Source organism: Pristis pectinata, chromosome 21, assembly GCF_009764475.1.
Source record: "Pristis pectinata isolate sPriPec2 chromosome 21, sPriPec2.1.pri, whole genome shotgun sequence".
Taxonomy (NCBI): Eukaryota; Metazoa; Chordata; class Chondrichthyes; order Rhinopristiformes; family Pristidae; genus Pristis; species Pristis pectinata.
Window position 1 is genome coordinate 29,640,958 of NC_067425.1, and position 27,097 is coordinate 29,668,054.

Genomic DNA, 27,097 nt, shown 5'->3' on the forward strand with positions numbered 1-27,097 from the left:
TTTGCATGTATGCCTAAATATTTCTCCTTTTCATGCACATATCAGATTAGTTTTAGAAATTCATCGCTGAATCTGATTTCTCAACACTTTTATGACAAGACATTGTGGATCAAAGCAACTTGCCTTCGACTGCACATCTCACAGCACTCATTTTCACAAAACATTATTCTGCTTGCTCTGCCTCTTGTGACACAATAATTGGAAGTAACAAGTGCTTGTTCTGCCACAATACACAACACTCCTCATGCAGAACATTAAGAGACAGTAGCAGTTTCTATAGACTTGATAAATATTAAACAATCTACCAACCATCTTCTGCATTCTAAATAGTGGAGCTAGGTTGAGTTGTTAAGTGCTCTGGTTATTCTCAAGGGGCTAAGAGAAGCATCTAAACCTTACAGCGCATTACTTCTTTGTAATGTGGCCATTGTTTCAGGCAGCTTCTGAGAGAATGGTAACCACAAGATGGCTCTTGCCACTTCCCTCTAGGTTTCAAGATTACGTGCAACTGTGTTTTCTGTCATGAATACAAGACAAACCCAGCACACCACTGCAACACACAACTCCAAGAGGCTTGCATTTCAATGTGTATCATCCTTATTTGGCTTCTTAAATCCATGATGTTCAGTGTTTCTTTTATTGTCATTGCTTGCTAGACAGAATAGTACAAGACAGCGCTGAAAATCGTCTGACAGATGCCAAATAAATACACGTCAGTCCTGCTTGGCATTGTCATCTTGCTCTTAGCAGTAACAATTTAAATGCTTTTTTTCCACAAATGGTGTATCTGTGTGATTTTAATCTTCAAAAGGAGCTTACCTCCGGAAGCTGTGGAATCTGGATCAGTCGCTTGAAATATTGTAGATTGCTGGATCTATAAAATAACTCTTTCAGTCTGTGAAATAAAAATAGTAAAATTGTCGAACACACTCTTAAAGGCAAATTAAAAGTCAACTCGCTATATGTTATACTGCACCGTGACTGTCCAGAAATCTAGTGTTTTGAGGGAGAAAATAGGCAGGATATCATGGTTAAGTATAGAAACATTTTTTTTCCCGCTTATGGATCACATCATTGACAAATCCATCAAAATAATCAATGAATGCTATTTACAATTAGAAAAATCTTTTGACATCAGCAACAGACCAGTGCACAATGAAGAGGTTTGTGAAGATGGGGTTCAGAGACAGAAACTCATTAAACTATGCAACAAGGATTGAATATTTGTAATGTTTTAGAGAAAATAGATACCAGTTACTGGAAGACATATTTGCTATTTTAGGAATCAATAATTTTCTGGTAATTGATGATCAGAGACATTCCAGGGACATAAAAATACATAATTCAAAGAATGGGTCAATATAAAATCCCACCAGTCACTCCACATACACTCCATCCCACTTCTACTTCACTAAGACTCATGGCTCTGTTTATCTATCATCCTAGGCCTTCAATCATTGACTAGATATCACTTTACAAACATCCTCAGTCTTGCTGCATCCATCCCCCATCTCCATTGTCAATAGCCTTATTAAAATCCATCTTCTTTAGCACATTTTTGGCTCCTTCCCTTAACTTCCTTCCTGCGTTACAATAATGATCACATTTCAAAACTTTATGGTTGTGAAAGACAGTACTTAATTTCATATTTTTATTTCACTCTCTTAACAGTATATGTAAAGGTCTTCAGATACTTTACAATATGAAAGCACCATACAAATAAAAGTAACGTTTGGCGACATTACAAAAAATCCATTACAGGAAGAAGCTCTCTATCCAGCTATACATTAAAGTTAGCAAAGCAAAAACGTAGCAGTTTCAAAGATGAGCTTTATTGAGGAAACAGCATTGATTTCACAATGTTAATGACTGAGGTGGACAGTCAACAGGATGAGATAAGCTACTACTTACTTTTTGAACTGTTCATGAAACCGATCTCTATGACCCTGTAATGTGTCAGCTGGGAGACCTGCAGGAAAATGCAGTTTTAAAACCGATACTACAATAAAGCATTCTACAAAGAAGGCAAAGACACAGCTATTTGGATTAGTTATATAAAATTTTAAATGTTTATGAACAGCTTTCACTGTTTTGGTGGTGTTTCTAAAACTCAAGGGAAAGTTATTCAAGACAGCTGTTGAAAATCAGATGATGCACCATGTTCTAGCCTTTCCTATTACAATTTTAATTGCAAGTTTGAGAACCAGAATGAGTTTACTGGAGTCTCACTTCACATGATCAGTACGAGAAATATTTGTTCCTTAAAAATATGGCTATTACAGCCAAATCCTGGATTTTTTTTCCAGATTTGTACTCAGGCCTCAATGTGGGTATAAGAATAAACAGAGGTTAATTTACCAGTCAGTCAATTCTCCCATTTAAAAGAGGAGTAAAACAAGGTGGTCTACTGTCAGCCTCTATGTTTAATTTCACGATCAATTGTGTGTCCTTTGGGAATTTTAAGTGATGGTCGTCAAGTTTTTGTTTCAGGAATTTCTGAAGAAAGTTGTAGTTAATAGCTTCCTATTGACATCCTCAACTAGAATCTAATTTTGTTCAACAATGGCAAACACCCAGATCCCCTACCACACACTACCCCTGCTAGGACACAAACTCTATCTAGTCAAATCTTTAAAACACAGTGCATCTGGGTGGTTCCCAAGCCTTCAGATTTGGTGGCACGCGCATCACATTTTTAGCCAAGTTGCATTCCTTTAGATAAATCGATAGTATGTATGCTCAGAAACATTGTTCAAAAACTTCATTCATTTTAATTATTAAAACCACTGATCAAGTTCCGTTCCCTCAATTCTCCTCATCGAGACTTGTCTCTGACATCCATTTCCTTCCCCCTCCCATCACTATCATCCCAACTTGGGCTCTTCACAGATCCCAGAACCCTTGGCTAATTTCATTATTTGAACAAGTTCTGCTTTTTTCCCTTAGTCACTTTGATAAACACCCAAATGACTGTAAATCATCAGTTTATTTTTAAGTGGTTTGCAATGCTTACTGCTACCTGCAGGTAGTGGCATTGTTGTAGCCGTGTAAATTAGGCATGGACACCATCAGATAGTTTTAAAGGCAGTGTGTATGCTGGCTCTGAATAAACTTTATCATTCACAACCCTGCTCGCTATCTTAGAACTTGGATAAAGGACACCAAAGTTAAGCAGCCAGTCAATCACTTAGATAGCCATTTAAAAAGAAAAGTTTTATATTAATCATGTCCTAACTTATCAAATCTCCTCAGAAGAGAAATATTTCTGAACCCCAGGGACCCAAACAACAGACAGAGGGGAGAAAGGCTTGAAAAATATAAAGATAGGGCAAAGGAAATGGACAAAAAGCTAACTGATTATCTCATGTTTTAGATGGTGGGTGGAGTGCCAGTCAAGTGGAGTGTCTTGTCTTGAATGATGTTAAACATGAGGAACTGCATTCATCCAAGAAGTGTAGGATATTCCATCACTTGATGGAAAATGCTTGAAGTATTTACAATATGAGTCACTTAATTTCAAAATACTAAGCTCTGAACTTCATAGCTATTGTATTTATCTAACCAGCTTAGTTGAGTTTCTGGTCATTGGTGACCACCAGGAAGTTCACGTTGCTGATCTTTCCACTGTTGACTACGATCGTGGCAAATGCTACAGGCCACTCATCAGTCCCATCCCCTGTGTCGCCCATGTCTTGCTACATGCAGGATTATCTAGAGATGCAAACTGAAGCGAACACTGTGTAATCATGAGCATAGATCCCCAGTTATGACCTTATCACAGGTGACAATACTTACACCCATTTCCCTGAGGAACTCCTGCCCCAGGGCAGAGATAATTGACCTCCAACAGTCACAACCACCTTCCTCCAATCCCAGCCAGTGGGGAGCTTTGCCAAATTCCTCATGGTTTCAATGTTACTTGGATTCCTCAAGGCCATAAAGTTGTGTTAGTGACGGAAGCCTAATTTCCAAATTTTTCCATCAATCTCCTGCATTCTAGGCCTGTGGCCTAACTACTCACGAATTATATGACACTGAGCCACAGTCTATGTGAAGCATTGCCTTACACAGAACATTCATGACACTAAGTTGGCTTACAAAGCAAATGGTGCATTCATACTTACAAGAATGTAACTTGAAGAGAAGTTTAACTGTGTAATCGTAGAGGTGGCTGCTGTCAAGAATAACCTGAATTAGAGGTGCCAATCGACACTGGCCAGCTGCTGTTACAGAGACGGATCTTGACATGTCCAGAGAACTAAACACTGTAAAATAAAAGGGAAACAGCATCACCAAACAGAACTAACAAAGCAACTCTGCATCAGACATAAACAAAGCATATTCAGCAAACTATCACTGCAGCTCAACACTTGAAACATCCTGCTAAAGAATCTACTCTTACGAAACACACAGAAATACTTATCCATAAAATGCTTTGGATAAGTCTCCAAAAGATAATTTATCAGAAGGGATTTGCAAGTTCCATTGAGAGAGAAGAAAAAAAAGTATCACAGAGGTTCAAATGAGAAATGCACTATCTAGTTAATGAAGGTTACTGGAACACATTGCTTGATCACAAGAAATGGTTAAGGCAGAGATTGTGGCATCTTTTAAAGAAATGTTAGTTAAGTAATTGAAGTAGAGGAAGAAAGTTGTCTAAGAGTGATGGACAATGCAATTACTTCTGAAATGCTCACAAATAAAGTGATTCAAGTTACCACTTCATGTGCTGTGAAGTTTGGTCTTGGCCTCAACATTATTTTTTTAAAATTTCTGCTCAGATTTTCAATATTCAATTTTCTTCTCCATTTTTGAGAAACATCTTGAACTGCCGTTCATTCTAACTTCCCTACTAGTTTGAGCAATTCCACCTCATTTAGGGAAGACAGCACTTTTAGCTAGCTGACTGACACTAACCATGCAGAAGTGGAGAAGGTTTGGAGAGATCAATGCCCAAGTCAATGGAAATAGTCAGAAAGTCAAATAGTTAAGTGCGTCTTGAATAGACAGTAGCACTCTGGCAAACGGAGCAAACTACATGTCCCTTCAACTCCATTACCCACCCTAATGCAGTGGCTACTAATCCAAAACTCATCTAAACCCTTCTAATACAGGATAGATTGGAGAGGATACCAATTATTGATATTCCTATATAAAAGGAGTTGCAGCAGAAGAAACAAAAGTCAAAATCTGGTTAAAAGGCCAGTAATGATGAGCCTCCTCAGTGTAGTGTTCTAGGTTCAACTGTCTTCAGTTGCTTCATTGACCTTACTTCCAACATAAGTCCAGAATTGAGGATGTTTGCTGATGACTGCACAGTTCCTTTCCACTTGGAACTCCTCTGCAAATGAAGGAGTCTGTGCCCGCACGCAGCAAGACCCGGACAACATTCAGGCACAGGTGGATAAGTAGCAAGTAATAGTTACTCCACAAAAGTATCAGGTAACGATCATCTCCAACGAAAGAACGTGACCACGTACCCTTGATGGCTTTACCATTGCCAAGTCCCCCATCATCAGCATCCTGGTGATCACTACTGACCAGAAACTCAGCTAGACTTGTCACATCAATACTACAGCTAGAACAGCAGATGAGAAGCTGGGTTTCCTGTTGTAAGTGACTCACCTCCTCACACCCGCAAAGCCTTTCCACAAGCTACAAGGCACAGTTCAAAAGCATGACTGAATACTCTATGCTTATCTAATATGCAGCTCCAACAGCACTCAGGGTGCTTGATTGACCACCAGCACACCAGAGCTACAGTCTGTACCATCTACAAAATGCAATGTTATTATATGCCTAAGCTGCTTCAATAGCACCTCCCAATACTACAACCTTTATCACCAAGGACAAGGCAGCAGGTGTAAAGGGACACCACCACCTGCAGGATCCCCATCAAGTCAAATACTGTCTTGACTTGGGAATATATTGCAGTTTAGAAGAGTGAAAGTAGACTCAATTGAAACATAGAAGATCCTCAAGAGTACTGACATGGAGGACATGAACAGAATGGAGAACTAGGGGGTGTCTGTTTAAAATTAAGGGGTTGTCCATTTAAGCTAGAGATAAGTCTTTTTTTCCTCAGAGCACTGAGCGTCTTTGGAATTTGTTTTCCCAAAGGATGGTAGATGCACATTCCTTGAATATTTTAATGGCAGAGATAGATAAACATTGGATAAGAAAGGGTGTAAAAGGTTATCAGGCACAGAGAGGAATGCAAAGCTGAAGTTATAATCAGATCAGCGATGACCTTTTCGAATGGTGGAGCAGGCTCAAGGTGCTAAGTACCAACTCCTGCTACTAATTCATATGTCTGTGCTTGTTCCTTCATCATCACTGGGTCCAAATGCTGGCAATCTAAACCCGACAGCATTGTGGAATTACCCTTACCAGATGACCCGCAGCTTTTGAAGAAGGTAGCTCACCACCATCTTCTCAAGGGCAATTAGGACTAGTAATAAATGTTGCCACATCCAAAACTAAAAATGGTTAACCAATCACGCCCTTCCTTCAGCGAGGTCATCTGAATATTTCATGCTCTTAACCACATCCCTTTTTCCACTGGAGATCAGAGTATTTTATTTGCATGCTGAAGCAAGTAAATATCCCACAGGTCACAAATACTAATTCACTTCTCGGCGTCTGACGTGGCATTGAACAAAATATTCTGTGGAATATATTCCAGGCCACTCTTCCATCTCTACTAAAACCCACTCCCCTCCCCATAACACGTTCCCGTACATTCCAACACACCCCCTGTCATCTCTTCCTCTTCACCACCAGGGTCCCAAATAATCCCACAAACCAAGCAGCAATTTACTTGCATTTCTTTCAGCTTTGTATATATTTACTGTGCACAATATAGCCTCGCATTGCAGCAAGGCTTTTGAAGTCCTGCATTGTAGGCTGATCCATAAGATCAAACACATGGGATTGGAGGTAGGTTGGCAAACTGAATCCAAAATAGGCTTGGTGATAGGAGGCAGAGGGTAGTGGTGGAGGGTGGTTTTTCTGATTGGATTGGTGCTGGGAATTTTGTTGTTTGTCTCATATATATAAGTGACTTGGATGAGAATGGAGGTGGTCTGATTAGTAACTTTGCTGATGACACAACAATTGGTGAAGTTATAGACAGCAAAGGAAGTTATACAGAGGTTCATAGATCAGCTGGAAAGTTGGCCGGAGCTGTGGCAGATGGAACTTAATCCAGACAAGTATGAGTTACTGCACTTTTGGATGTCAAATAATAGCAGGACATGTACATTAAATGGCAGGGACCCTTAGGAGTGCTGATGTACAGAGAGACCTGAGAGTGCAAATTCATAGGTCCCTGAAAATGGTGACACAGGTGGATAGTTAGTGAAGAAGGAACCTGGCATGCTTGCATTCACAGGCCAAGTCACTGAGTATAAGAGTTGAGATGTCATGTTGCAGCTGCACAAAACTTTGGTTAGGCCGCATTGTGTGCAGTTCTGGTTGCCACACTAAAGGAAGGATGTGGTAGCAATAGAACGTGTGGAAAAGATTCACCAGGATATTGCCTGGAATGGAGGGCTGTAGTTATAAGAAGAGATTGGATAGGCTGGGTTTGTTCTCACTGGAGCATAGGACACTGAAGGGTGACCTTACAGAGCTTTATAAGACTATGAGGGGCATAGATAGGGTAGATAGTCAGACTCTTATTCCCAGGGTAGAGGAGGCTAAAATAGAGGGCATAGCTTTAAGGTGAGAGGGGAGAAATTTAAAGGAGATCTGAGGGGCAAGTTTTTCCACACAGAGGGTAGTGGTTATAAGGAAGGAGCTACCAGAGGCAGTAGAGCCAGAAACAATTACAGCATTTAAAAGGCATTTGGATAGGTAAGAATAGGAAAGGAGCAGAAGGACATGGGCCTAATGCAGGCAAATGGGATTAGTACAGATAGGCATGATGGTTGGCATGACAATTTGGGCCAAAGGGCTCATTTCTGTGCTGTACAACACTAACATATTCTGAATGGGTAACTACAGAATAAACCTGGGTTCAATTCCGGCCGCTGTCTGTAAGGAGTTTGTATGTTCTCCCCGTGTCTGCGTGGGTTTCCTCTGGGTGTTCCGGTTTCCTCCCACATTCCAAAGACGTACGGGTTAGGAAGTTGTGGGCATGCTATGTTGGCGCCAGAAGCGTGGCAACACTTGCGGGCTGCCCCCAGAACACTCGACGCAAAAGATCTACTTCACTGTGTGTTTTGATGTTCATGTGACTAATAAAGAGATCTCATCTTAAATCCATTTCATATTCATGTGTCACCCCCAACCCCCACCCTACCAGCTGTCCATCACTTCAATTCTCCCTCTCACACTAACTTTGACCTTGGCAACCTGCACTATCCAGTGCAGCTCAATGTAAGACCATAAGACATAGGAGCAGAATTAGGCCATTCAGCCCTTGAAGTCTGCTCCGCCGTTTGATCATGGCTTATTTATTTTTCCCTCTTAACCCCATTCTCCTGTCTTCTCCCTGTAACTTTTGATGCCTTTACTGATCAACAACCTGTCAACATCCACTTTAAGTATACCCAATGACTTGGCCTCCAAAACCGGCTGTGACAATGAATTCCACAGATTCACCACCCTCTGGCTAAAGAAATTCCTCATCATCTCTGTTCTAAAGGGACATGCTTTTATTCTGAGGCTGTGCCCTCTGGTCCTAGACTCTCCCCCTAATGGAAACATCCTCTCCGCGTTCACCCTATCCAGGCCTTTCAATATTCGGTAGGTTTCAATGAGCTCCCCCCCTCATCCTTCTAAACTCCAGCGAGTACAGGCCCAGAACCATCAAACGCTCCTCACACGTTAATCCTTTCATTCCCAGGATCATTCTTGTAAACCTCCTCTGGACCCTCTCCAATGCCAGCACATCCTTCTTGAGATATGGGGCCCAAAACTGCTCATAATACTCCAAATGTCATCTGACCAATGCCTTATAAAGCCTCAGCATTACATCCTTGCTTTTATATTCTAGTCCTCTTGAAATGAATGCCAACATTGCATTTGCCTTCCTTACTGCAGACTCAACCTGCAAGTCAACCTTTAGGGAATCCTGCACTAGGACTCCCAAGTCCCTTTGCACCTCTGATTTCTGAATTCATTCCCGTTTAGAAAATAGTCTACACCTTTATTCCTTCTACCAAGGTGCATGACTGTACACTTCCCTACGCTGTATTCCATCTGTCACTTCTTTGCCCATTCTCCCGGTCTACCCAAGTCCTTCTGCAGACTCCCTGTTTCCTCAACACTACCTGCCCCTCCACCGATCTTTGTATCATCTGCAAACTTTGTATCAAATCTCAAAGAACTTAAGAACATATGAAATACAGGGAGTATTCCTGCCTGCTCTCCCATTCAATAAGATCATGGATTATCTTTTATCTTCAGTGTCATTTTCCTGCACTACCTCAATCCCTTGATTCTCTTAAAATCGATCAATCTCCTCTTGAATATTCTCAGTGCCTAAGACTTGTTCTTATTCTTTGAACCTGAAAAGAATATAAGCCATGTCAACTTAACCTTTTCTCATATTACAAACTCGCAAACTCAGGAAAAAATCTGGTAAACTTTCACTGTACTTCACCTTCATCACAAGTATATCCTTACTTAGGTAATGAGACCAGACCTGTAGATATTCCAGATGATGCTACACCAGGGTTCTATATAATTGAAACAAGACTCTTCTGTGCTGAAATCCTCTTGCAATAAAGGCTAACGTAGTATTTACTTTCCTAACTGCTTGCTGCATCTGCATGTTAATTTTCAATGCTTCATGTACAAAGGTACACAGGTCTCCCTGAACACCAACTTTCAAACTCACCATTTAAAAAGAACTCCATCGTTCCATTTCTTCTCCTGAAGTGGGTGACCTAACATTATACACATTACGAGCCACTTCCCATGTCCTTGCCTATTTACTTAGTTTCCCCAGATGTCATTCTACATCTTCTTCAGAGAAAATTCTGCCAGCCTGCTTTATGTTATTGACAAACTCACTCATATCATTGACAGAGATTCTGAACAGCTGGGACCCAACCACCGATCCCTGTGACACTGCTTACCAGCCTCAACCTGTTGTATTTATTCCTACTCTCTCCTTTTCATCCATTAACTAATCCTTAATCTATGCCAGTGTATTACCCCCTAATATTGTGCACTGTAATTTTGTTTAATATATCTTGTGTGACACTTTAACAAAGGTTTACATGAAGACTACTCACCACATCAACTGGTTCATCCTTATGTATTTTGCAAGCTGCATCCACAAAAAAATCCAACAAATTTGTCAAACATGACTTCCCTTTCACAAACCTACATGGACTCTGCTTAATGCTGTTATTAATTTCTAACTACCTTGTTACCGCTTAATTTTTCATCTTATTACTGATTTGTTACTGGTATCCAGATTCAAATTTCACCTCAACTATTTCAAATAATCGGCATTCTAGCAAAGTTATTCCAGATTTCCAACAATCCTCCCAATTCCTTCAGTGAGAAAATTGTTCTCTTTACTTTTGTTACTTTGCATTATCACGAATAATGTTATTTCCCCCGCCTTCCACCTTCTCTCAAAACTTGCATCTATTTTTTCCCCTCTGCTCTGTCCCAACCCATCACCTTTCTCTGCATCTTGGCAGTTTGCACAGTTCTGAAGGTCTTTGATATGAAATGTTAACTCCATTTTGCTCTTCACTAATGCAGCCTGACTTTTCCTACATTTCCTCTTCTCATTTCAGATTTCAAGTAGCCACAGTATTTCACTTTTGGACCCTACGAGATGGGATGATTTAGCTCAAAAACATCACTATGTCTTCAAGCCGTTCACACTCAAGTGATATGAATCTGACTTTGCTCAAGATGCTGTTATATCATGGATTATCTTATTTCAGTTACCTAGATCATGTCAAAATTAAATTAAAATGGGAGTTTGCTTCAGTTCATCTACTTTGCATTATCTGATCCTGATTCCTTTCATTTCAACATAAATGAAATGCCAATACCAAAAGGATACAAATCAGCTCCTTCAGTACATATCTTGTCAATATCTAACACTTTGCCTTCTAAAACTAAATTATCCACATCATTTCTTCAGAAGCTCTCGTAAATAGTAAATCACCATTACAAACAGCTCAGTAGCTGTCCTTGCAAGCGAGAACCAATAAGGTACGAGAGTGAAGCCCTGTTGCAGCATATTGGTGCAGTTGTTAGTGGGTTGATAAGCAAGAGGCCTGGACAAACAATCCAGAAAGCAGAGTTCAAATCGCACCACCACCTCTGTGGAATTTAAATTCAGTTAATAATCTGGAATTTGGAAAAAGAAACGCCAACTAGTTGAGTGATAACAACTGCAAAAACTCCTGCATTGTAATAAAAATCCATTAATGCAAGGAAGCCTGCCATCCTAAAGCAGTCTAGTCTCAGACTTGCCTCATGTCGTTGACTCTTAACAGTCCTCAAGCAAGGCTGAGCAGACCACTCTCTTCAAGGGCAAATCCAGATGGGCAATGAATGTTGGGCTTCCCACTGATGCCCAGATACAAAAAAAATAAAATTACAAACAAGCTAACAAAGGAGCCGGTATTCAACTGAGAGAATAAAGAGCAGTTCACATAAATGCCCTATAGAGATATGACTGTGTATTTCTAGCAGCCTGGAAAATAGATTGCACACATTTTTGGTGAACACGAGCATTTTTGTTTAACGTCAACATCCAGTCAGGTCACCCGCAAAAAGGTGCCATTGGCCAAACTCAAGGTTGAAGATATATTAGGGTAGTTTATACTCAGAAACAAGCATTAAACAGGACCTGCAACTCTGTTTGTGTCACACAAAGCAGGAACTCTGCAGATTAATACATTTCCTCCCACTTTGCTGCACAATATTCAGGAGATGGTTGCAGAGGAGAAGCAGACAGCCCCCACAATCATTCAAATGGACAGGAAAATTCTGGTAAATGAAAGGTAAGCCAGGAGTAAGATCTTGTAACCTAGAAGACCTTCCAAGTCCATCATAAGATAAGCCTGCCATGAAGTGGCTACAGCAAATCTCTTCAAAGAGTAAAAACACCATACAATGAAGCAAAACTGAACAAAATTGTGAACTTACAATATAGGTCCAGGTAATCTGAACATTACTGTTTACTATCACAGAATGGAGATCCTTAAATCATGTTTTTAATGCAGAAGTCTTGGTTCTTGAAGCAAGGTTCCATTTATCAGGAAATGCAGTGATGTTGCAGCAGATCTTTCAAGTTACTGATGCAGGAATTAGTTCAGTTATGTGTTGTAATTAGTGCAACAAATATAGGCGAGGGATTTAATGCACCATCCAGGCTCTCTCTGCAGGTTATTAGATTACTCTTTTGGAGTGGGACACGTTAGCATTAGAAACCATGATTTTGAAGATTTGACCAAGGACACTTCCCAGCAGTTGCCTTCCTCCCGAAAGGTGTATCTTTGCTTCAGGCTCCGCCTTATGGAACTTAGGCTACAGGTCTCTTTGTTGTTCATCCTCCAGCAAAAGCTGCCATCTATGGTTTTCTGAATTGTACAGCGTGCAGCACACGATGACAGACACTGACATTGGCTTCCCATGTACTGCAGGATACTTCTGAACTGATGCAGGCAACAATTCTCACCTTCAGCAGACCAATGGTCTTCTTGACTGCTGTCCTGGTCCTGCTTAGTTCCCAATGTACTGGCGGTCAGATGATGTGGCTAGAGAGTGCACTAGTGTGAGGATCAAGAGAAAGTACACGGTGAAGCAGCTCTGCATGCTTCCTAAAAATATGGCATGTGCCATCAGGAAATTCTTGTGACCTGCAATGAACACTGTTTCTGCTCATAATAAGGCCTAGGGTATTAATGGGAGTCTGTTGTGGACATGAGTGTAACCAATGGGTGTCTGTGCTGATGGGAAGCTAGCAATGCAAGCAGATCCCAGTGCCAAAGATGCCACCTGTTCCTCACTGAAATCAACAGTAGATGGAATCACTTCTCTGTGAATATGGCACTTGGGTGAACTCCCTGATGCACCAGTGAGCAACATTTTGGGAGACAGGGCAGAGATCTGCTTCCACCTCTTGGAAAGATCCTATGGCAAGGAAGTTGACAGTCAGAGTGACCTTAACCTCCAAGAACAGGGCAGTCCAAGTATAAACTCATCCGACAGGCTGTCTCATGTCTTGTCTATGACAGCTTCAGAAATCCTGAGTATGCAAAGAAATTGATCACCAGAGAGGTTTAGTTGGGATGCACCATCTCAGAAGACTGTGGATGTAGGCTCTTTACAGATGGCCATGCCTTAGTCTTATACCTCTCAACCACTACACCCGCTGCCCTGTCACTGAATGACCAGTCATCACCTCCAGTAATGGAGTGCTGTCAGCAAAGCTGCATTGGATAAACTTTAGCAATTAATGCTGGACAAAGCACTATTAGTTGTAGCACACTCTATGAACTTTGGAAGGCCCCTGACCATCCTGCAGTCTCTTCAGAAGCTGCTTTGTCAGGTCTCCAACATCAACAGCATCTGTTAAATGGTTAAAAAAAAACTCACTATGACACTGTGCCCCAGGTTTTGCTATGACTATGCCATGACAGCTGCAGGTTGCAGCTCATGTTATTAAGGGCAGGACTGGGTCTTGTTAATAATGACACCTTTTGGTGCGCTCCCGACACTGGTGAAGTCTCAGCATACTAACATGCCTACGGCACACTGGAGCCTGGTCTGATCTTGCCTCATGCCTTTTTCTCTCAGAGAACAAAAGATGATTTCTTGCAATGTTGCTCTGGGTCAAGTTGGAGGATATGCTGTCTGACAAGGAGAGGAATAGTAAATTACAATGTTTAATTTATCATTCTACTGCTTAGGCACCACTATGTTTAGTGTAGCTTCCCAAAAGGTTCAATTGCACCTTATAATGTAGGAATGATTTTTCAACTGATAAGCAGAAGCAAGGAATTACTGCTTTTTAGTTTCTTGAAAAGGCTCTTTCACATTTTTAACAAAGTCTGAAGGGTGAAATGAGAGACAACATAAAATCTTCCAATAGAAACCAATACAATGCTGCTCACAAACTGCTCTTTATTCCAAATATTTTCTTATTTGCAGAAACTGGGAGAACTCCCTTCTCTGAATGAACATCCTCCTACTGAAATAGTGCCCTTAGATAGTCATATTGACCTCAAGCATCAAAACAGGCATAGTGTATCAGAGCAGCCTTGGATTAACATCTCATCCCATTGGCTGGTATGTACAACAAAGAAGCAGGTCCTCAGCTCAGCAATGCTTTGGTAGGTCAGCTCAAGTCCTGGTTTAGGTATGAGCTCAAAACTCATCCAACTCATAAGCCAGCAGAGGGAAGAAAATAAATTGATTAAAAGACATTCTGCACTTAAACACAATATATATCTATCTTTTAAAAGTCATTGCAGTGTTGCCCAGCCACCTTTCAGTTATCAATGCTTTCTGAGGATATTTAGCAAGGGTTCATGTTGCTTAGGTAATGGGCATAATCTCTCAATTCTTCTTAGACACATGGGCCCTGGCAGAAGACTGGAGAAATGCAAATTGTTGTTTGAAATAAAAGACGACAACAATTAACACAACTACTACTTGGGTGGCAGGGCAGTGAGTGGTACTGCCTCACAGCTCCAAAGACCAAGGGTCGACACTGACCTCAGCTGCTGCCTATGTGGAGTTTGCACATTCTCCCCGTGACCACACTGGCTTTCACCGGCTGCTCTGGTTTCTTCTCACATCCTAAAGACATGCTGAGAGATTAGCTGGCTACTGTATATTACCCCTTAGTGTAGGTAAATGGCAAAAAGGAGTGGGACTGATGGGGTCCTCTACCAGCACTCTGTGCCACCCCACCTCCCCTCCAACCAAATCATCCAACTGACCCACATTGAACTTAATGAAGATGAGATATCTTTACTAGTCACATGTACATCGAAACACACAGTGAAATACATCTATTGCGTAGACTGTTCTGGGCGCAGCCTGCAAGTGTCACCACGCTTCCGGCGCCAACATAGCATGCCCACAACTTCCTAACCTGTATGTCTTTGGAATGTAGGAGGAAACTGGAGCACCCGGAGGAAACCCACGCAGACACGGGGAGAATGTACAAACTCCTTACAGACAGCGGCCGGAATTGAACCCGGGTCGCTGGCGCTGTTATAGCAATACGCTAACCGCTACACTACTGTGCCTCTACAGTACCGTGCAGCTCTTGGACTGTCTGTTAGGGACCATCACTGCTACAATCATCCTCTAAAAATCCCCCACCATTCATCTTCTCCCTTATCTACAAGCCTCCATACCATATCTTCTCCACCCCAACGAACCTTTCTAACCCCTAGCTCCAATCTCACCCTCAGCCATCACTGCCCCAATCAACCTCACCCCACCAGCAAACCTCTCCCAACTCAGCTCTCCTGTCATCTCCACTCTGCAGTGGCAGGAGGCCATAGCAGAGGTCTACTGTGGCATTTGTTTATCACAAAATATTAGAACCTCTTCTTGAGTAAAATTTCCTTTCAGCAAGTCAAGCTAGGAGCTGCTATTAGCCAAATGGCTCAAGGGCCATAACTTGGATGCTCACACACTGGACAAAGTCAATCAAAAGAACCTTTCCCCTTAGCAGATAGATTTTTAACCAGAGGAGACAAATTTGCAGAAGAACCAAAGTCAAAGCCAGGAATTTTTTTTCTTTAATGCAGTGAGCAATTGGGATCAAGAATGCACTGTCCAATAGGGTGCCAGAAGTAGATTCAATCACGACTTTCAAAAGGTAATTGATAAACACTTGAAAGGAAAACATTTTGCAGGACTGCAGAGAAAGCTGAGAAATGAAACCAACTGATTGCACTTGTAAATTCTGGCACAGGTTCAAAGGACTGACTGGCACCCTTTAATGCTTTCATAATTTAATCATTCTCTATAGTATATTACATGAGTATCGACTTACCCGATGAAGCCGTGTCCAGTGTGGGGAGACTCAATAGCACAGATAAAATCATTTTAAAATTGCAAAGAAAATCAGTATTCCATTCTGTTTAAAAGCAATATCAGATGGCTACTAAATCCCAACTTACCTGCCTGAAAAAGATTGAGCTCGCACTCCAGATAATCGAACATTTCCACTGTCAACTGAAAACTAATTAAAAAAAAACAGAAAAGACACCCATTAGTAATAGCTTTATCAATAATATAGATATCTTCTTAGGGGACACTCCATTCACCACATCTCTGTAAGGTAAGCCTGAGAATTAAGTGCAAAGAAAGAACCTAGGCCAACTCCCAACCTTTGGCAATGCAGGCGGACCACATGAAGACAGCTGAGCACAGAGGCCATCTTGCAACAGGAGGGTGATTTGCACAACACCATCTTCCAAAAATCAATCAGGAGACATGCAGATCTCAATATTCCCTCATGGGTCATGTTTGGCAAGAACTCACTTAGTTGCTGTGTGGAAGAGCTCACAAGAATCTTGTAATAGATGAACTGTCCATTTCAATGTGTAAACCCAAAGGATGGAACAACTATGAGGTAAGATAGTGTTAAGGTGATATCAATTCACAAAATAACTATTTTAAAAAATGTATTAGTCAAAGAAAATTGATTCCTACAATGCAACAGGTATTTGCTAGAGATGAGAAAGCAGTGAGATGGAAAAATAAACTAGAATAGTGCATAATAGGTCTGACGATCATTGAAGTGTAGAGCAGGGTTGAAAGGATTATGGGTGAAGCAATGAACTAAATCAGCTCAGAGCTGGTGTCAGCAGTTTTAGTCAAGTTCTACAAGAGCACTATTTAAAAAGACCTTAAAGCCACATGGCAAAGAAAGTATAAGAAATACTAAATTATAAGGCCATTCAAACTTGCTTTTGCAGTACAGGAAGAGTCCTCTTGTGCAAAAAGACCTCAGCTGATCATACGGTGAAGACCACTTTCCACCTGATCCCCATATCTGCGGATTCACTCAGTGTCCAAAAATCTCTCTCCGCCTTAAATATACTCACGGCCACAACACACTAAGCTAGAGATTGCCAATGATTTATAGATGTTTGCAAAATGAAATTGTTCCTCATCTTGTCATAAATGCCTGACTCCTTGCCACAGGACAACTCTTTTCTTCAACTCTCGAGCTGGAGGAATCTGCATGCCGTTGTCATCTCCCTAGATTCTCCCACCACCCGAAACATCCTCACATCATCTACCACATCATCTGCTCAGAAACATTCTAAACTCCAGGGACCATCAGCCAATCTTCATTTCTTCTCACAGAATAACTTCCTCATTCCACCAAGTAAATCCTCCTTTAGGTATGGATAGAATAACAGTACATTAGGTTTCACTAAAGCCCTGTATGATCAAAACAAAACTTCCTCACTTTTACATTCCAACCCCTTTGAAAGAAAGGCCACAATATCACTTGCCTTCCTAATTATTTCCTGTACTTTCATACTTATTTTGTGTGTCTTGTGAACCAGAAAATCAAGATCGTTCTGTACGTCAACATTTGCCAGTTTCTCACTTGTAGAACATACTTAGTTTTTCTATTTTGCCCCTCGCAGTGAATAATCTCACACTCTCCCATATTAAACTCCATCTTATTCACTCACTTAGCCCTTAGCAGGCTATTTGTGTCCTTCTCACAGACATTCAGGCTAACTTAGAATCAACGTTAGGAAGTGATTTGTCATGCAAGAAAAAATTAGCAATGGAACCTTTTCTGTGGTGACAAAGGACAAAAATTCTTAACTCATTGTGCAGAGAGACTGTCTCACCAGAATGCATAGGTTTCGATGAAAAATTAAGTAAGTTATAACAAACAACAATCCATCTGTCTCGTGTTAAATTAAAGCTGTGTAACACCACTGTCAGTCTCCAATGCCTGTGTTTAATTTTCAATTAACACAAAATCCATTCAAAATGTGCTTTACCCTGAAATTGGCCTCCAATTCTTCTGCAACATGTATCCTCATCACACGCACTAAAGAAGTCAAGGATTCCAATCCTGCCAAATGCTTTGCCAAAGAAGCACTCTTTGAAATGTTGAACAGAGATTTATTGCAAGTCTGTACCTGCACCTCATCAGAGATAAAATTATACCGGCGCCATAGTGAGGTATTGCCAAATAAAGGTCACGTCTTCATTTCAGGAAAAATAACAACAGCCAAGCTTTACTTCAATCGCATTCCTTTTCCCCCGATTGCTGTGTAAAATGGCAATGAATAGTAGATCTCTTTTGAATCACACAGCAGTGTTGCCTCATAGCTCCAGGGGCCCAAGTTTGATTCTAACCTCCAGGGCCGTCAGTGTGGAGTTTGCACATTCTCCCTGTGACCACGTGGGTTTCCCCTGCAAGCTCCCGTTTCCTCCCACATCTCAAAGGCTGTGCTGGTTGCTGGGGTAATTAGTTGTTGCAGATTACCTAGAGTGTCAGTGGCTGGTGGGAGAATCAAGGTGGAGGAGGGAGATGGTTAATGGGCATGTTTGAGGGGTTACAGGTAAATAAGTGAGGGGGGGAATGGGACTGATGCAATTACAAGGAGCCAGCATAGATTCCATGGGCCAGAGGAAATATAAAATATTGGAAAAAAAGCTGAAGGGTATAGCCTTGAAACAGAGCTTTCTTTGAACATGCCAGGCCATGAAATAATAGGCAGAGCCATACAGGGCACAAGAAATATTTGCATACTTGCAGGTTAACATAAACAGAGACTGGATGGCCTGACATTTTGCACTGTCCCATGCCCATATCCAGAAATTACCAATAGTCTTTCCAAGAGGCATCTATTAATATCTGGAATATTTCCTTTTAACAAAGCACATTCTCAAGAGCAATCTCTCATTTCTTGACACAAGAGATTCTGCAGATGCTGGACATCTGCAGCAACACACACAAAACGCTGGAGGAACTCAGCAGGTCAGGCAGCATCTATGGAGGGAAATAAACAGGCGATGTTTCGGGTCGAGACCCTTCATCACGACTGGAAAGGAAGAGGGCAGAAGCCGGAATAAGAAGGTTGGGGAGGGGGAGGAGCACACGTAGGGAGGCGATAGGTGAGTCCAGGTGAGAGGGGGAAGGTAGGAGGGTGAGGTGGAGGACCCTCCCTCATTCCTGTGGCCCCCTCCCCCTTCTTTTGCCCTTTCCCTCACCCTCATGACCTATTCCCCACCTCCTTCCCTTTATTCCATGGTCCACTGCCCTCTCCCACCAGATTCCTTCTTCTTCAGCCCTTTGCCTCTTCTAACACCTCTCAGCTTCTTACGTCTCCCCCCTCCCCCACCCTCCTCTCTTCCCCCCCTCACCTGAATTCACCTATCACCTCCTTATGTGTGCTCCTCCCCCACCCCAACCTTCTTATTCCGGCTTCTGCCCTCTTCCTTTCCAGCCCTGATGAAGGCTCTTGACCCGAAATGTCGACTGTTTATTTCTCTCCATAGATGCTGCCTGACCCGCTGAGTTCCTCCAGCATTTTGTGTGTGTTCCCATTTGTTGAGTCTCGTTTCCCCTTATATTTTATATCTACCAAAGAAAGCATCCTTACTTGGTTATGGATTAAATGGTGGATAAGGACAACAATTTCTGTTTTGTCGGAAGGGTGGTGCAACCCACCTCCAGATCATACAATGTAGTAAGACACTGAGAATGACCCACAGAAAACCTATGATATAAAGAAGTAGTTCAAGGGAATATTTACAAAATAAGGTCACTTCCAGCACAGCACAGCCAATATAACGCAATGCCATACACAAAGTTCAAAGAAACGCATTGGAAAAGCACAGTCTAAGTTGAATCACTCTCACTGTTTAAATGACAGGTACTGCTTCTCAAGGCAATGCTGTAATATACATGCAATGCAATAATCAAACAAAACCACTACATACAAAACCACAGTTGGTAACTGTCCTCAACTGTGTTATGAATGATGACTGTTATGAAGAATACCACTGTTATTCTTGGGACCTAAAACAGTTTCAAGGATTTTCCAAGACAACTTGGGTCAGAATTACATCCGAGCTCTTTACCTGACATAATACACCGACTGTCAATTTATTTAAACAGCTGTTGGCTTTGTTACAGCCAAAAGTCATCTAAATTCCTTTAAAACTTACAATATAGGCTTCATTATTTCCATTTCCAATCCTGATAGAAATCCAGCAGAGAGGCAGATTTGCTGGCAAGTGGTTCATTCCATAGATACAAGTTCCTCAGTCTTACATGGTGAGGCACAACAAACACCACTGTGGTGTCACTGAACATGAGTCCCAGAACATTCAATACTTGTTCTTCAGTAAAGAAAGTTGGTTACAGTCCAGGCATAGCTCCCTTTAATCCTATCCTTGGATTGACTTATACACAGAGCCAATTTTAATTCTGCCAAAAGTGGAGAAATACCTCAGGTTATGCATTCACAGTTTGCAGGCTCTTCTATACACTAAGGCACAGTTAATCCTCACTCAACGTTCACTGTCGGATGACAATGTAAACTGAAGTTACTTCATTGCTATAAGTCAACATTCCAGTAATATATACCTATTTCAGTGAACAGTTGACTTGATAATAAAATTTGGATGGGCATTTCATTGTGAACAAACTATACCAGTAGAACCAGCCCAATGTAATAGGTGGTACATATTAAATCAAGCCTAAAGCTGCAACTCAACTAAAGAAATACGAAACATGATAAAAAGTTATTCAATCCTAACATTTACCCAACAGCCAAATAATTAATTATAATCTCAGCTACCCACCACACTTCCAGCTCCCTAAAACCCTTTTCTTGAACAAGCTACCCAAACTAATCTTGATGAACGATAGCTTCTGCCTCAGCTTCCAGTCCTGGAACTGATTATACAACCTCTCAATGTACTCTATAAAATAACTTCTCCAATCCTACGGTCTAAATTTCTAATATTTAATTTAGTTTTCATGGCCCTCATATCTTTTACTCCTTCAATTACTGAAGTCTTTCAACTATCCTTTCCTCCCATATTCGGAATTAAATTAAAATAAACCTGATATGTTGTAATTTTTAATATATATTTTCTTAAACCAGGCAGTGTCGTCATGGATGTGTATTGTTTCCTCTCTCAAGGCTCAAAATCCTTTCAATACTTTTTCCTCCTGTAATGTGAACCTCAGTACCTACATGCAGAACTCTTAATGCTCTTTCTTAAAGTTTGTTCTTGTTGCCTCATTAAAATGAGTCACTGCCTTTAATATTCTGTCGACTATACCCTGAAGTCAGTCCAATTTTAAATAGCACTCAGACAAATTCCATTCCGAATATTACTGCTATATCATCCCACATTTAATGATGCTAAATTTGTTGGGTCCACGGCAACTGCTAACAATGATTGAACCATACGGTCTGCTTCTGCTTCATAAACACCAACTTCAACTGCCACTTATTAGTCCACTCTGCCATGTTATCAACATTGCTTTGTAGCTTCCTTTGGCTTTCTGAAGACCCTCTAATTTTGGCAAGAGCAAATTCTGATATCACCACCTCTCAGGCTAACCTCAGATCACCAATGCATAGTGCATGGCAAATGGAAGATCTCCAGAACCAGATTCTGAGATACATCACTGCCCTCAGATTTGCTTCTTCTAACAATTTCAATCAAGTCTACTATCTTTTGTTCCCCTATTTCTATCCTTATTCTTCTCCATTAATCTTCCATGTGATTGTCGAGGTCTTTCCTGAAGTCCATATTCTTTAAGTTCAGGGAGAATCAGGAATGGACAATAAGTGGTGGGAATGCTGGTGACATCCATATCCCATCAACTAATAAAAAAACCTTTTCAACTATCCACCAGGTCAATAACCTGCTTTTGGAGTCCGGAAGTTAGTCATTTCAAATTCATGTCAGTTTCCAACAGGCGTTTCTTCTCTTTTTGATTTTGGATTGAAGCTATAACTTTCTCTCTGATAAGTACATTTCACGTCCCCAAGAATTCAACAATCTTGCCTTTTACATCAACTGCTGCAACCACTGAATCACAGCAGCTACGGATCAGTATTAATTCAAAGCCAAGAGGGTGTCTATCTGAATTGTTGATCTATATCAATTCTTATGGGCTCCAGAGGACACAACTTGCAGCCTGAACCCTTTGAGGGAAATAAAAAGTTGTGGCTTTTATCATTTACAACAAAAAAAAAGAGGCACAGTCCAGATTAACCAGTTTCCTCTTTGTAGTTTGGCAAATAGAAGAATGACTTGATCCAGTAACTAGCTGTGTTGTGTATTTGAAAAACAGAATGGCTACAACATAGATCAAATGTCTCTCAAAATCACACACACAGCAGCTTTGTTTCTTCACCAAAATGTCAAAAGGGCCAGTGTTAAATACAACTGTATATAAGGCCATATGGAATAGTAAAGTGCCAGTTCCATGGAAAACTACCCCGATCCAGTCTTTGAAGCACACTGAAGGCATATTATTAAAACGTATGTGATGAGGAAATTCTAAGGTTTAGTGGAACAGGTGCTGGCAACTGTACCAGGAAAGAAGGAATGAAAATATGCACTAAGAAAGAGTTCTGAGAGTAATGCAGCTACTGCTGCAGTTCCACACATCTAATTACCTTCTCATGAGAAGCATTTTTTGTCCAAACCGTGCTCTAAAGGATAGTGCAAGTGACAAACATAGATCACAGCCTGAAAAATGTTTAAAAGAAAAGCTTCATTTTCCTGTTTCATTTAAATTTGAAACAAAGGCTAAAACCTTGAATTTTCCCTCTAAGTTTGGCTTAAAATCAGATGTATTGTTCTGATTAGTCATTAAATTATCAAAAAATTCTCTTGTGGCTGTGAAACTTTGGACGGCCAAATGAATTTCCAAATGCAGAGAAGAACACTGTCACCAATTTGCACTTTAAAGTGTTTAATTGAGAAAACAAGACAGTGCATATATAGCAGTGCAGTAAGAAATGAAGGGGGAACGATTAAAGCTGGTTGCATGACAGCAAGCGAAGGGACCTATGAAGACGCAGTAAATTAAAGCCCATTCCATAGTGTGAGGCTAAAGCCTGTGAGATCTCTGCAGCTTAAAGTGGAGCAGGAGCAGAGAGAGCGCAAGTGGGACAGAGCACAAGTGAGCAAAAGAGAGAGAGAGAGAGAGATAGAGAGCAAGAGAGAAAGAGTTGCAGACATGAGGATAGACAAGAGAATAGAAGATTATAATAAGAAACACGGGTCACAAACAAGTAGCCGAGCAAGTCTGCAAAGATGGAGAGAACAGAGGCTAAGTGGAATTGTAAATGAAAACAATCATATTGAAAATGATTTGCAAAAAGAGTCAATTGCATCTGCTGAATGTGGAGCTGAAAGAACGAACATGGCCGAACAGGATGCAGACTGTGAAGTTTTAGGAAAGATGTTGTGAAAGCCAGATCTTGTATATGTGTCAAGGAGCACTTCAGAGTAATTGGCACTGGGTGGGATGAAGATCTGCCATTTGGAGTGATGGAGCTGAATAGTTAAACATGAGTGAACGGGGAAGTATCTGAGGATATAGCAGATGACCAGAGCCGGACTCTGAGTTGCAAAAATTTACATATGGCCTGAAAAATATTGGTTCAATTTTGTCACTGCTGAATTATGTAATCATCTCTCCTTCTGGGACTCATCCAAGCAGTTGGACTACACAGTAAAGACTGAGATGGAGAGTGTGATGGTGAAGGTGAGCTAGCCGTCACAGAGAGGAAGTAACAACAGCTCTATGAGGGATAGAGCTGGAGGCAGGCACAGAGTACAAACTTACATTGGGCTGGTGGGGGGGAAGCGGAGGGATATGATAAACCATTATGAATGTACTATGATCGATAGGACAAAAGCCACGATTAACTAACAATCCAGATAAATCTTACATGAAATATATGAACAAGCATGGTACATTTTCACAGCAAGAGATTCTATTAACTTTGTGCCACTTGTCTCATTGTAAATTAACAATTCTGTCATGACTAATATTCAAACTCACTTATAGGTTATCCATGAGTAACAGGTGTTACAGGTTGTACACGTCAGTTGGCTTGATGTTCCCCAATCTCTTTTATTAGACAATCTATCTACTTCCCACCATCTTCCAGAGGGACAGGAAGGAAACCATGAGTGATGTCCAATGCTTTCAATGGGCAGATTTAATCAAACTTGAAAGAATAGTCACCTCCTTGGTGTGGAAGCTTAAAACACCAAAGGCAAAGAATGAAAACCAATTCCATCATGAAAGCATAAGAGTTAGAAAACTGCCTTATGTCAAAGTAATACATGGTAAAGTAAATTACAACAGGTACTACGCTCCAGGAACTAACCAAATGAGAAACCCAACTGGTTTATATATGCATGGGAAGTAATATGGTGATCATCTCACATCATACAGCATTAAGTAAAATTAAATCCTTTCCAATACCACGTAGGTACAAGTGTCTATACAGGAAAAGAGCACATACTCCATTTTGGGAAATGTGATTTTCTCAATTTAAGTGAAACTCTCAGTAGATTGATTTGGAAATCTTTATGCATAGTGGCATTCAGCTGGTCAAAAAGGTCAGGGTTAAGTTGATTAGCCAATTTGCTCGAAAGAATTTGGAAAACTTCTCATAAGCTCACGAGAAAAAGATCTGAGCACTGAGATTTTATTCTCTTTAGCAAATTCTTCACATTTAGAAAATCACTAGTTTTCTCTCAGATGAAAATTAAAATAACTGAACAGAATGCAATCCCCCAAAAAACAAGTGCCTCAGAACTGTGTTATCTAAATTCAATTTGATTTAGTGTCGACTGATCTTCAGTCTTGATCACAGAATCTCACAGCATATCTTGACCAAATCTATCTGTTTTCACTGAAAACAAAATAGAATTCTACAATATGGTTTCCAAAATATCAATTCTGTATTGTTATCTATACAAATATTTATTCTGTCATTTAAAACAACCACTCTTGTTCAACATATTTTTATTTTGATTTCACTGCATTCCACTGTTGGAAACATGCAAATGACCAAATCTGCAGTTTTCCATAAAACCTTCAGAACTTCACAATGAGGGAAAACACTTTTGAAAAGAGCTCAGTTGAAACTGAGCAGCTCTAAATTCTGAATTAATTTCACAATTAACTCATCTTTTAAGGTACAAAGATAACATGAGATACTATGGTTCATCAATTTTTTATCATATAATGTAACAGATATTTTTTGTTCGATAACTCTCCTTAAAAGTAACCTGGGATACAATGGTACATTAAGGACATAAGAACAACTACTGTTTTAGATGATGCAAATATAATCACTACTTACAAGTTATTTACATCATTTTCTCCTGTTTCCTCTAGTTGTCTGTCTGTCATCTGAAGATTACCTGGGAATCTGGGATTCTAGGTGGAATCAAAAAAAGTGGGAAAGTACATCAAAAACTGTTTTTAAAATTCCACTTCAGAGAACTTTCAGCAATAGCATGAGAAAATAAAAATTTACAGAAAGCTGCACTCTAAGATCTTCAGTTCTGATAAAAGGTTATTGACCCTCTCCTTGGACATCACCAGACTTGCTCAGTATTTCCAGTATTTTTTGTTCTTATTTCTGATTTCCAGCATTTTGATCATTGTCTTGCAATAGTTATTTATGCTGGCAAGTCAGAAAGCTCTGACTGCAAAAACTTGCTCAGTCCACTCCATTTAGCAAAATTGTAGAGAGCTGTGTTTTTATAGTTTTTTTTTATGGAATAAGCATAGTTACATTCAAAGGCACTGGAGTGGAAAAGTTTGTAGCACATCTGGTAGCAGCTGCTGCTAAAATTAACAACAGGTACCATATTTGGGGTTTATTGTGCTCCTTCACCACGAAGTTTTATGACAGGTCGACAGCATTCCTTTAATACTTGGGAGCTCTGTGTAATATCAGATATAATATAAATAAATCTGCGGAAGAATTTCATTTTGAAAACACATGCTCCTACATTGGAATTTGAATCTGACCATAGGTCAACGCTGAAATCACATACTGAACAAGGGAAGTTTTTTTTGAAAAGTTAGTGTTCAGACACAGAACAATACCTTTCAGCCAAGCAAGCCAGTCCTCTTTTCATATAACAATTGTGCCAATCTTCTTAGCACAACTTCACCTTTCAATCTCCTTTTTGCATTACCTATAAAGACACGACCTGCTCTATTACCTTTTGGAAGGGAAGTTTCACCCGAATACAGTCACATTTCTTAATGCTGTTGTTGGTTTGTTCTGCTGCCATTGTCTGCTTTGCTGGGTATACAGATGCACAGTTCCTCAGCCAAGTGAAAACTCTTCATTTATGAATCAGATCTGCAAAGGTTGGCTCAAGATGCGCAACTCCAGTAGAAGTTGCTCAGGGAACATAACCACTGGGAATTTTGGCCCTCTGAACATTCTTACAACCATCCAAGTCAATGTAACACGTACCTTGATATTTTCACAGTCAACAATTTACATGGATTCACTTTTTCTACTTTTTTGTTTATAAATTGCCAAACTTCCCATGTTTTTAGCAGATTAATATGAAGCTACTGCATTCTGATTTGAACAATGTCAACTGTCAATGAACTTAGAATAAAATACCACTCAGTTTGGTCAGGGTGCAATGAGTCAGGCTCTTCATATCAGTGATGGCAGGTGTCTCTTGATGTGAGGATGACCTTGATCACAGATTTGAATACAGGTTCTGAAACAGCTCCAGAGTGCGATCCTGGAAGTGCACTTACCGCAGAAGGTACAGATATTTCCTTGTTGGTCGACTGCCTGTTGCAGGATGTTCTTTCTTTTCCCTTTCTTCTCTCTCTCTCTCTTCAGTTTTGAGGATAGAGCTCATTCTCCAAGCAAGTTACTGCTTAATAGAGGTTATGGAGCCACTGAAGCCAATTGACAGCTTGCTCTTTCCAACCTGAAATGTCTATAAGTGTTTTTTTTAAGTTACACTCTCATAGTGTCCTTGTAGCAATCTTTGCTGCCAACCAGGGGATCTCTGACCATGGGTTACCTGAGAGAAGGGGGCTTGCTTGGGGAGATGAGAACCT

The 27,097-nt window shown here is 40.5% G+C and overlaps 1 protein-coding gene across 2 annotated transcripts in view; it reads right to left on the minus strand.

The window, feature by feature from the left end:
- The window catches only part of hip1 (huntingtin interacting protein 1), a 236,106-nt gene that overhangs the window by 82,267 nt on the left and 126,742 nt on the right, over window positions 1-27,097 (minus strand). For both annotated transcript variants that reach the window (XM_052035356.1, XM_052035357.1), the window contains exons 6-10: window positions 25,353-25,429; window positions 16,131-16,192; window positions 4,125-4,265; window positions 1,912-1,969; window positions 820-895 (exon numbers count right to left, since the gene is read on the minus strand). In XM_052035356.1, the coding sequence (XP_051891316.1) occupies window positions 820-895; window positions 1,912-1,969; window positions 4,125-4,265; window positions 16,131-16,192; window positions 25,353-25,429 (414 nt within the window). The remainder of the gene's footprint in view (window positions 1-819; window positions 896-1,911; window positions 1,970-4,124; window positions 4,266-16,130; window positions 16,193-25,352; window positions 25,430-27,097) is intronic.